Genomic DNA, 11,787 nt, shown 5'->3' with positions numbered 1-11,787 from the left:
AAAATGCACTTTGTAGATAGTTATTGAAAAATAGGCAGAGTATCACCGGAGACAGAACGATAAAACTTAAGAAGTTGTTTCTTGTTCATTTAAGAGACAGAATTTTACGAAAGCCGGATAGGCTCATTCTTGAAAAAAAAAAAATCTAACTCGTTATAACGAGTTAGTATCTCGTTATAACGAGTTAATTATTTCGTTATAACAAGTCAGTTATCTCGTTATAACGAGTTAATTATCTCGTTATAACGAGATACTAACTCGTTATAACGAGATACTAACTCGTTATAGCGAGATATTAAATCATTATTACGAGATACTGCCTCGTTATAACGAGTTAAATTTTTTTTTTACTTTTTCAAATATGAGACTATCCGGCTTTCGTAGAATTTCTCACCGACATTAATTAAAAAAACAACCCATAACACATGAATCAAGATGAACAGATCGAACCACGTACCATTTTATCAATTATTCAGTAGATCGAACCACTAGTTTACGGATAAACCGGGCCACCAATTTATGGTTAATTTTATATTGTTTAAAGTCCCTTTCGAGAATATTTCACTCGTATGGAGACGTCGCCATTGCCGGTGAAGGGCTGCGAAATTTAGGCCAATGCTCGGCGGTTATAGCCACTGAGCAGGGAGGGATCTTTATCGTGCCACACCTGAGACACGGGACCTCGGTTTTTGCGGTCTCATCCGAAGGACCGCCCCAATTAGTCACCTTACGACAAGCAAGGGGTAGTAAGGACCTATTCTAATCTGGATCCCCACGGGGCCACCAGTTTATGAAGGGGCGATATGTCCTACATTGTACTATTTACATTCAGCAATGTTTTGTCTGCAATAACCCTTTGTTGTAACACTGTGTTTATTTCAACTCTACATTAAAGCTCAGCATCTTACAAATGTATATGAAAATAATTTTTATCACAAAATAGATATGTCTAGATTGTTTGTATTATGAGGAAAATAAAAGTGGGGCCACTTTCTGCAAATTCACTATTTCCTTCCATTCCACCATTTAAAAAAACCCAACTCTGTAGACATTTATTCCTTACTTTGAACGAGTGATACCATGAAATTAATGAAAATGAATACCAGCACGCGCTCGAGCGTTATGCTCTAGTCACAGATCTAAATCCTTTGATTTTAGAGGGATATCCTCCATATTGTCCACGGTCTCTTCTTGTCCAGCAGACGGTGTTTTTCTCTCGGACATTTGGGACTCAGTGTCTGAAACAGCATAAATAAGACGATCCCAGAACAGAAAGTCGTGTCGTTTCAGGTACGTGTGAGTTCTCAAAAAATGCTTCATTTCCGGCTCTACCGTGTCCATGTTAATATTGCTCATTAAGACAACAATCAAATGACGAGTTCTTTCCAGCAGGGTTTGATGGAAAGCCTTGCGGAATTCCAGTAGACACCACTCGCTCTGTAGAAAGTTTTCGGACAATACAATAATGGTGTGTCTGCTCCTCTCCACGCTTTCTATAATGTTGTCAGATATACAAGCTCCAAGAATAAAGTGCTTGTGGTGAAGACAGAGTCTCAGCGGGGGGCGGTGTTCCTCAAGGCGCTTACAAAGCGTCCCCAGCACCCAACTCTCGTCTAAAGTGCTGTACGAAACGAAAGCGTCATACTCCTTTGAAAGAAGGACGTCATTTCTTCGCATCCTCCACAGCCGAAGGCCGAGCCTTGTGTAGGTAAGAATCTTGATTTCCTTTCTAAACTTGATAACAATACAGATGATGGCTACCGAAGTGAGTACAATCAATATAATGAACGAGATCTTTGGATATTCCACAGACTTATCTGGACAAAGAAGCATGGAGTTGAGGGATTTCAGAGAGATTCCCCGCAATTTTGGAGGAGATGAACAAACTTCATTTGCAAGATAACCATAGGGACTTGCCCAGGGTTCTTCTAACTGGTTCTTGACGAAGCGAAGTATGGTGTCGAGTTCACTCTCACAGGTGCAGGAGAAATCATTCTGGGATATATCCACCAGCATGATATAAACCTGGCGAAGTTTATCTAGCAAGGTCGTGGTGATTCTAGATATTTCATTGTGTTGCAATATCATTTTTACTCCCCAGTGGTGTGGTCTCCGTAGATAAGGGACCTCTTTTATTCTGTTATAAGAAAGATCTATTATTTCTATTGATTTAAACCGACGAGACCAATTGTACTCTGTGAAATGGGACGGAATGAATTTCAAATTTGAATTCGAAAAATTCGCAATCCGCAAGTTCTTGAAATTTCCAGAGCGCAGAAAGTAAAATATTTCGTTTTCTGAATCTTCGCTAGCAGAACCAAACTTGGACCAAAACACTGACTTTTCGTACACTTCCAGACTATCATAATTACAAATGTTTCCGTCAGCCAATATTTGGAATCCTTCGAAATCTCCTTCAAATTTTGTTTTACTCTGTTTCAGAACACGAAGTCCTCGCGGAAAGACGGTCACACAACCATACATAGTCTGAAAATTTTCAGCCTGTTGCAAAATACTGGTTTCATTGTAGAGGTATGACGAATTAGTAATCTCCAGAACTTTTAATGTTGTGTACGCGACTGTCGGCGAGGGGTCTAGTTCCGAAAAGTTTGCAAACATTCCCTCTATTTTTACGCAGTTTGTTACCCTTAGTTGGGTCAGATTTCCGGCCTGTAACGGGTGGCTGAGGACCAGTGTCCCCCCATCACAGGAGATGTTCAGATGGATAGCTGATTGGTTTTGCTTTAGGGACCAGAGACGAAAATCGAAGAAATTCCACCTGGAGCGCGCCACACAGGCCACCTCAAGAACGGTGCCATTCTCTACAAACTTCTTCAGACAGGAATCATCTCCTCCAAAACCCACTGCTTTGGAATTACAAATAAAGAACAAGGTTGCCACGGTGATAAAAAGCATACTCGTCACGCCGGTGCACTTTCCTTTTCTAACAGCTGGAATTGCTCTGTGGAAAACAAAAAGTACCGGTATTCTAAAAAATTGCAGGAATATAAAAAAAATTTAATCGTTTTTTTCCCCTTAAAAATATATTTTCAAAACTGAAAATTTTTGATTTCTTCTATTTCTACAGTATATTTGCGGTGTAAATTCTTACCCATCAAACTCTTCGATTGCATTGGTTCAAATGTTTATTGCTGCATAATTACCTAAAATTTATTACAAAGTCCGGAACAGATCAATGCTCCTTTTTGTTGTAAACTGTTTATTATTTATTGGTTTTTTCTTTCGATTTGACAATATGAATAGAATTATTGCTGCTTTTATTGAGTTATTACCTAGCAACTAGTCAGAAACCAGGAAACTATATTTCTAGAAAAATTGCTAAGAATAATAGTTCATTGTTTTAATATAGCAATAGTTTTCAAAGTTTAATTATTGTTTTGTTATCTATAAATGTGGGGGAAAACAGAATACAATCATCCATCTTTAGATAGAGTGTGGTAGATCCAGGATTTGTTAGGGGTGCAATAGAGTGAAGATCGCCATAAGGCCCCCAGTGGGTCCAGGTCAAAACTCTGGTGGGGGCCCAGACCCCGAAAGCTCAAGGGTTTTGAGGCTTTTTAGGTTAGTTTTATGGGTTATTCTAGGTATACTTTATGCACGATCTTTAATCAATAAAAACAAATATTTAATGGTCACAAAAAGCCCCTCCCCTCTAAGGCTGCCACTAACGTAGGACTCGATATCCCTCTGTTGTACATGTATATCGGAATTTAATTTGAAAACAAATTTAAAACCCATATATTTAAAATATCAAAATAACTGCATCTACTTACGTTCGGCTGTATTCACCCAGAGCTGGGCAGACTCAGGAATTGGGACACATTTTGTTCCCATACAATTTACCTAAAAAAAAATAATTGACGAATATGCATTTGTGCAGCTGCATTTCTCTTCCGCTGATACCAGATCTTTTAACTCCGTCAATGCTATTCAACATAACCCGAGTTCGATTGTTATGCGGAGTGAGCAAGTCTGTAACCGCAGATTATACCAAATCACATCCAATTCTCTCTTTTAATATTTAATCAGGTGTCGAGAATGGCAACATATAAATCAGTAAAAATGTATACTTGAGAAGTTGTTCTACTCAGCAATTAGGATATAAACCCACCAAGTTATCTCCCCCATATCACTACCAACATACATGTTTTCTGGTGTTTTCCCCCTTTCCTTTGGGGGGTGGCAGGTGGTTTTTAAAAAAAAAAAATTATTATCATTATGATCAATATATTGGGAGCACCCCTGACGCCTACAAGATTTGCAAGACGCCTACAAACTTTGCAATCCCGTGATTCAAACACCTGGTAAACTGATACGAGTTAAAGTGAAATATTTTGAAAGGAGTGTTAACCCTGACCGGAGACGTACAGACTACGTATTGTAATTGTCATTCACGGTATCGAAGACAATGCTATTGTCATGTGTATGAAACACCAATGTTATGCCTTGTTATCAATATCATTACAGTTTACTTATGGACAATAACCATTACATATTGATGTGTTGCGCCAATAGACATATAAGCGGACTTGGAAATAACACGATCTTCCGATGACACGACTTGTTCTTATTATCATAGTCTATAGAAAAATAAGAGGAAATCAAATGAATTTACAATTCCAATGGTGTATCAGTGTCCCTTTATGTTAACTGAAACAAAATCCCATAACATAATGTTAGAATTCGGTGAAAATTAAAACAAAAACCCATTTATGATTGTTAAATTGAACACACGATGAAATAAAAGTAGAATTTCATATAAATTCGCTGGCTGTTATGCGTAGGACACAATACGTAGCATTAATTATTGAAAACGTTTATGCTTACATTATAAGACTAGATAAATTGTTGACTCCGATGTCCCTCCCTGGGGACGCGCAATACGAGCACAGCCATTTCATCCATACCCATGTCAAACATTTATTGTTCATTTGCCCGTCGTCGAAATAAATGTGAATATTCAATAATAAAAACATAATTTGATAGCAAGCCTTTGTGCTTGTTACGTCATGTAATTTGAGTAAGCATTAAATTTAACTCTCCTGCTATCCAGTCCTTGAATTTTATCAATGCATTCAAACTAATTGGGTTATTTGAACGGATATAAATCAACAATGGGGGATTTTGTGTACTCTCGGGTCTCAGGAGAGAGAGAGAGAGAGAGAGAGAGAGAGAGAGAGAGATTATAAAGAAGGTGTTGCACGTCTCATGTTAAATTCCCTAAAGGTGTTGCATGAAAGATCGAAAAATTTAAATTATTCAAATATATGATAAACTGGAACGTTTGTCTTGATTCAATATTTTTTAAAAATAAGTTTAAAAGACGTGTATTGACAAAATTAGCCAAAATATTTCGAGTTTAAATCAAGCAATAAGCGATTTATATGATTTTTAGCATTAAAATGGAGGGGTATCCCCGAATTTCAGAAAAAACTGCCTCCGTGAAACAAATTAAATTTAGCATAAACATGTTCTTCGAGTTTTCCTCTAAAAAACTGTCGCTTTGAAATTTTATTTCACGAGGGCATTTTTTGTAAATTTAAAAAAATCGAAACGACTTCACTGGTATTATTTTCAACTTATGGTCTACTGCGTGGTTCAGTGGATAAGGTCGTCGACTCTTATCTGAAGAGATGTTTTCTATTTTTAAAACGACCGGGTTCGACTCCCTCACGAACACATTTTTTTTTTCATATTGCGTTTTCCATCTAGATTTTTATTTTAATTGAAACATGCTTCTAGTTTTTTATAAATGTTTCATGTCAAATTTCTGTTTATTACTACAGGTAATCGGAGGCGTGGACATGTTACATTCTTGACCAATCAGCTGCATCCAACAGATCAATTTTAAAACTTCAACTGAATGTACCCATTGTACCCTAGGTTATGTAGAGCCACCTCATGTAATTCTTACTTTCAATTTCCATACGATTTGTGCTGTACCCTTTCTGTAACTTTTGTATGACGGAATATAGAGTATGTAACCTTGGATACAAAAGAATCATTTAAAAACAGAGTCCTTATTCCTTGCCATATATGTCAGAGCGCACGTGATTCTCGTCCGTGATATGTCCTGGAAACATAGGCGTGTTAAAATCTCCCAAATATAATCTAGCAATCTGTCCATTTCATATCATTGTCTGCAAACTCAAAACATGATGTTTAATATCATATATATTTATTTTTTAATTTACACACAATATAAACATTCAATGTAAGGCTAGTTATGACTTTTTCTTTGAGCCGTCCCTGTAGTCAATAAGTTCATTGTAATGTTTAATACCAGCACCTGATTTGTCACCAAAATACCGATATTCTTTACCGTCTTGATTTAATTTGTACACAGGATCGGCTGTGAAGAACTCTTCGTTCAGACTCCAGTCTCTTTTGATCTGTTCTGTATGTTTCTGTATCGTCTGGACGTCCATTTCCCACACGGACTCTGTTTTCGGCGCCACCGGTAACAGCTCCCGCTCATTCTTAGGTGTGACGTCACGCACTACCAGGAACTGGCCATTGTCATTAAGGTGACAATGCTCAAAATCCTCCTCACCCTGAGGAACTCCATAAGGAAATGTGATGGGAGTGATTCTCACCAGATGTTTGATGGCCATTAACTGACTGTTTACATCAGGGGTGTTCTTCACAATCACATACTTTGGCGCGTTCTTGGCATCTGGCTATAAATAAATTTGAATTTAAAGTGTGATTACATATTCATAGATTGTTAATTTTTGTTATTATGGCAACAATTCAGAGGATACCATTTCGTCATTTCAACCCCCCCCCCCTTTTTTTTAAAAAAAGTTTTCTTTAGATGCAATGCTCTCTTTCCTTAAAAGGTAATTAAAATGTGATCTTTGATCATCTCATAATCAAATTAACAATGATTATTTTTTAAGCTGTAAATTTTTATTTCACTAATACATGAAGTTTCCTATAGCATAAGATATTGCTACTTTTTCCAAATTTTGGTTATCTGCCCAAACCCTTATCCCAATATTGAGAGCACACCCCCCTCCATCTCCCCCTTCGTCTTGGTACCCTTGATATGTATTATACATACATGAATTTGCCTAATAAACGTTTAGTATGAAGTCGATTTTGGGAACTTATTAAAGGTGCAAATTGATTGATACATACATATACACTGTAGTAAAATGAGAAATTAAATGAAAGTTGTTACATTTAATCCATAACTTTTTTTCAATTTAAACAAAAGAGGGGGGGGGGGGGTATATAGTCATGCCCACGAGCACCTATGGCAGCAACAAGCTTAGTGTATACCCGAACACATTAAGCATACCCAAACGTTTGATGGGCCTGCGAGAACAATTGGATGACAATGCTTGCCAATTTCAGCAAAATATGCATAAATTTTCCACCTTTGATGTAAATCCCAGAGCCATTAAAACCTTGCGTTCCTGAGCTGATCTTCCATACACAGGTTTGATTTTGGTGACTAGGTGAAGTGGCTCGGGCTCGGGCTGCTTCGTAAGCACATTCTTCTGATAATTTAATAATTCCATGGCCCAAGACATGTCATTTTTCCTCCTTCTGTTTCGTCTAATTGCAACTTTGTTCGTGAATTTATAGCGAACACACGATTTCTGAGGTGCAAATTTGCTAAACAACTGACCTGACACCTACAATCAACGAAAAAAAAAGAGAAGACATCAAACATGTCAGCATGCAAATATTGCCATCAATAAAAATTATTGTACGAAGTAAAACCAATTTACATTCAATTTCTTTCGACTAAGTCCGCAATCTATCTTTCAAAAATTAAAATGACTTTATTTGTGAGGAGAAGATTATTACCACACATGCCTAAAACCTGTGGATATTGAATATCTCTACCGTGTTACTACATGTATAAAATAAACATAAATTTTTTTTCCTGCAATTATCTGATACTCGTTATGGTGATTGAAATTCACAGACATTAACAAAATTGTCAATTTACAACTTTAGTGTGTAAAGGAGGAAAACTTGCTTAAAGGTAAAAAAAAAAAATAATGTCTTTTCTTTGCAGTTTCAGGGCTTAATATCCTTGCATTAGGGTCCCATAAAAGGACTCAATCCCAATTGAAAATTGACTGTTTTTCCCAAATTCTGATTGAAAATTTCCCAAATTATGAGCTCACAAGCATAGTAAATATGGTATCAGTATGTGTTGTTGCGTAAAATCTGCAACACCTTAGGAATGATCGAGTTATCTAATACGATGCATAAAAATCGCTTATCTATAATTAATATAAACAGATAAAGTCTTAAAAGATATACGTTAAGCCCCTTATTATATTACAGAGTACTGTCAACTTGTATTTATACCTAACAAAATGTAAGTTAAATTTCCTAAAATATCAGTTTTTCAACGTAAAAAATTTCCCAATTGAAAAGGGTATCTCTGACCCAGTTTCTGATCACATTATCCACAGTTGCTAACGGTATAATTAATAGATCTACATCTTTTACTTCAGTAGTTTATGATTGTTGGCGGAATGATAAATATATTTTTTATTACAATAATTCATTACACACTCCAGGTATGTAAGATTGTGCATCACAAATGTGGTAATTTCCGAAGCACACTGCTAGGTGCAGATCATCTTGATGTTTAATCAGTTGCAGGGTACCTAGATTGATCGTGCTTATCATTGAATGTAGGGTCATCTACTGATCTAAAACATATACAGTTTATGTTTATATCATTGAATGTAGGGTCATCTACTGATCTAAAACATATACAGTTTATGTTTATATCATTGAATGTAGGGTCATCTACTGATCTAAAACATATACAGTTTATGTTTATATCATTGAATGTAGGGTCATCTACTGATCTAAAACATATACAGTTTATGTTTATATCATTGAATGTAGGGTCGTCTACTGATCTAAAACATATACAGTTTATGTTTATATCATTGAATGTAGGGTCGTCTACTGATCTAAAGCATATACAGTTTACTCCACATATAGTGAATTCACTTATATTGAACTAAGACTATCTGTTATATAGAAGTAAATATAAAACATCAGTAACATTATTCATGCAGTTCAACATCGGTTATATCGAACTTTAATATAATGAACAACTCAGGTCGGTACTCGGAATGTCAGTATGTCCGGTGTAGACAGTCAATTTACTCAGAGTAAACTGTAGATTTTTTATTGTCACAATTACGGTACTTACTGAAATTTATCTTTATAACAACATATACAGTTAAACACAGTTACAGAGAACATGCTTATACTAAATTCACACTTACAGTGAAGTGATTTTTATTCCCTGTAGTTTTCTAATATGAACTGACTGGATATAACAAATACATTTAAATTGTTTGTTCCCACTAATTCACTATAAGCATGTTTTATTGTAGTGCAGTCATTTTTTTTTAAAAAAGTCAAAATGGGGAGTGATGCGGAACAGCTTCAACTATCAGGGGTCAAAATTAACTTTTTCTACCACAGGCTAATTTTAGCCTGTGGGTAAAAAATCCACAGGCTAAAATGAAAACCTACAAGCTAAAATAAAAATAATGAAGCAGTGCTCTTTTTCATATATTTTTTTTTAAATCAATGATTTTCCCCATCATTATTGAGCCTAGTGGGCCAACAGGCAGCGTTTGGACAACACACTAAGTTACATAAGTCATATGGTGCAATGTCTAGGTCTCTTGATTATCGCACCTCTAACAGTCTAATCCACAACTTGTTTACCGCAGGTCTAGATCCAGACTTCCAATTTCCTCAATATGACAAGAAATTTAGATAGGACATTTTCATGATTCTGATAAAAATAACTACCAGAAGACTTGGTAAAACATAGACTCCGATATTTTTTGTACATATATGAATAACAAAAACATCATATTTGGAATTATTCAATTTAATCACCCCTATAGGTGAACAGGACTCGTGGCACATGTCGATATGCGATGTCTGACCTCTAAAGAATTTATTTGACTCCGAGTTTCTTTAAAAAAATCATAAAAGAAAAATCCGGATAGAAACGGTGATTGAAATCGGTCGTTCATGTAAACGTTTGTATGATTCAGAGTGCAAGTTTAAGAAAAGCAAATAGCGCATCACTGTATAAAACGGATACGATACGATCATAGTTTGTAAATCACCACTCGCTAAGATTTTCGAGTGTCCATTATTTTTACTCGCTATTTTTCAAATGTACTCGCATTTTGCGAGTATTTCTCGCTAATTTCGAGCCCTGACTATTGTCTTTTACCAGATCTATAATACATTCTGAATGAATAATTTTAACTAAAAGTTTACAAAAATTTATGCAGGGGAAAGTTAATATTTTAAGACAAAAGTTCAATGTGTTTTGCTGTGAGTCTTTATTCAATACAAATTTTACTGTTTCAAGTGCATGTTTGAATTTGGTAGACATGTGACAAATTGGCATCAGAAGGCTGACGATGGAGATTGATTGTGTATTAATGTCCCGCTTGAGAATTTTTTACTCAAATGGAGACGTCACCATTGCCGGTGAAGGGCTGCATAATTTAGGTCTTTGAGGCTTGCAGCTTTTCAACAAGGAGGGATCTTTGTCGTGCCGCACCGCTATGACACGGTGCCTTGGTTTTCGCGGTTTCATTCGAAGGATCGTCCTATTTAGTTGTTTTTGCAAACAGGTAAGGGGTACTGAGGATGTATTTAACCCGCATCCCTACGGCTGACGATGTAGAAAATTTTAACAATTCAAAGCACATGTAGTAATTAGGGCTATATGGACCGTGGATATCGGCCTGGATAGCTCAGTGGTTAGAGCACCTGACTAGTAATGCAGGGGTCCCGGGTTCGATTCCCGGTCCAGCCACAGATTTTCTCCTCTCTCCTATAATACTACATTTGGTGCCGTTGACCACCCCTGGTGGTGCAGGTTGGCCTGCCAGGGGCGAAATGAACCTGGGTTGAGTTTGAAAGACAATTATAAAATTATAATTGATCTTAAAGAGGGAGGAATGTAGTAATTAGGGCTATACGGACCGTGGATATCGGCCTGGATAGCTCAGTGGTTAGAGCACCTGACTAGTAATGCAGGGGTCCCGGGTTCAATTCCCGGTCCAGCCACAGATTTTCTCTCTCCTATACTACACACAAATGACCAACCACTGAATTGAGAGCTGAGAACAAATAATGACGTGAACAAAATTTACGATGTTGGCAAACTTGTATTTAATGTCAGGAGCTTCCAATTTCAGTTTTGAGAATGCACTACGGTATGAACTGAGATGCTAAGTTTATGCCAGATGAAAACTATGCTGTCGTGAAGAGTTCCACTTTTAATATCCCAGCGTGGCAAGCCACTTTTGGTCTAAAAAATATAGGATTATAGGAATTTTTTTACAGTTTATAGGGCAAAAATTTCCCTAATCAGTTTGTGTGACACTGGTCTGAGATTCGGAAGAATCTCGCTGAGATTATCTGATTATGGTGACCTTAAGAACTCCGCACGCAAAGTACAAAAACATAAGTACAAATCAAGTATAACAATATACGAATACCCATTGTTATGATATGAAGTATTCAAAAAGCCTTCATTCAAATGAAAGTACAATCGTAGTAACGATAAAAACACACAAGTCTGATTTTTACCTTCTGTAACTGCATGAGCAGCGCCATGATGAACATGTATTTGCTGAACGAGACGTGTGCTTTTCCGGATTAAAGGATCACATAATGTTTTCATGTTTGTAATTTCTATTAAAAAAAATTGAAACATACAAAAATATTGCAACT

The 11,787-nt window shown here is 36.5% G+C and overlaps 2 protein-coding genes and 1 non-coding gene across 5 annotated transcripts; 1 reads left to right on the top strand and 2 right to left on the bottom strand.

The window, feature by feature from the left end:
* Nucleotides 1-858: 858 nt before the first annotated feature.
* On the bottom strand, nucleotides 859-4,959 carry LOC125680232 (toll-like receptor Tollo). Of its 3 annotated transcripts, XM_056154802.1 has the most exons (4): nucleotides 4,849-4,956; nucleotides 3,795-3,864; nucleotides 3,113-3,164; nucleotides 859-2,962 (listed from the first exon to the last, which is right to left on the bottom strand). In XM_056154802.1, the coding sequence occupies exon 4, from the start codon at nucleotides 2,914-2,916 to the stop codon at nucleotides 1,132-1,134; it is 1,785 nt and encodes a 594-aa protein (XP_056010777.1). In that variant the 5' UTR covers nucleotides 2,917-2,962; nucleotides 3,113-3,164; nucleotides 3,795-3,864; nucleotides 4,849-4,956; the 3' UTR covers nucleotides 859-1,131. The 3 variants fall into 3 exon arrangements, with proteins under 3 accessions (XP_056010777.1, XP_056010776.1, XP_056010775.1); XM_056154801.1 differs by lacking the exon at nucleotides 3,113-3,164; XM_056154800.1 differs by lacking the exons at nucleotides 3,113-3,164; nucleotides 3,795-3,864 and having other exon boundaries at nucleotides 4,849-4,959.
* A 1,223-nt stretch (nucleotides 4,960-6,182) lies between these two features.
* Nucleotides 6,183-11,735, bottom strand: LOC125680729 (uncharacterized). The gene is made up of 3 exons (XM_048920490.1): nucleotides 11,644-11,735; nucleotides 7,407-7,667; nucleotides 6,183-6,701 (listed from the first exon to the last, which is right to left on the bottom strand). Exons 1-3 carry the CDS (start codon nucleotides 11,677-11,679, stop codon nucleotides 6,246-6,248), a joined length of 753 nt encoding a protein of 250 aa, XP_048776447.1. The 5' UTR covers nucleotides 11,680-11,735; the 3' UTR covers nucleotides 6,183-6,245.
* Trnat-agu (transfer RNA threonine (anticodon AGU)) lies at nucleotides 10,791-10,864 on the top strand. The gene has a single exon. It is a non-coding gene; the product is annotated as a tRNA-Thr (tRNA).
* Nucleotides 11,736-11,787: the final 52 nt, after the last annotated feature.

Source organism: Ostrea edulis, chromosome 2, assembly GCF_947568905.1.
Source record: "Ostrea edulis chromosome 2, xbOstEdul1.1, whole genome shotgun sequence".
Lineage (NCBI taxonomy): Eukaryota > Metazoa > Mollusca > Bivalvia > Ostreida > Ostreidae > Ostrea > Ostrea edulis.
The sequence above is the reverse complement of the archived record's forward strand: the minus strand, read 5'-3'. Positions and strand labels throughout refer to the sequence as shown.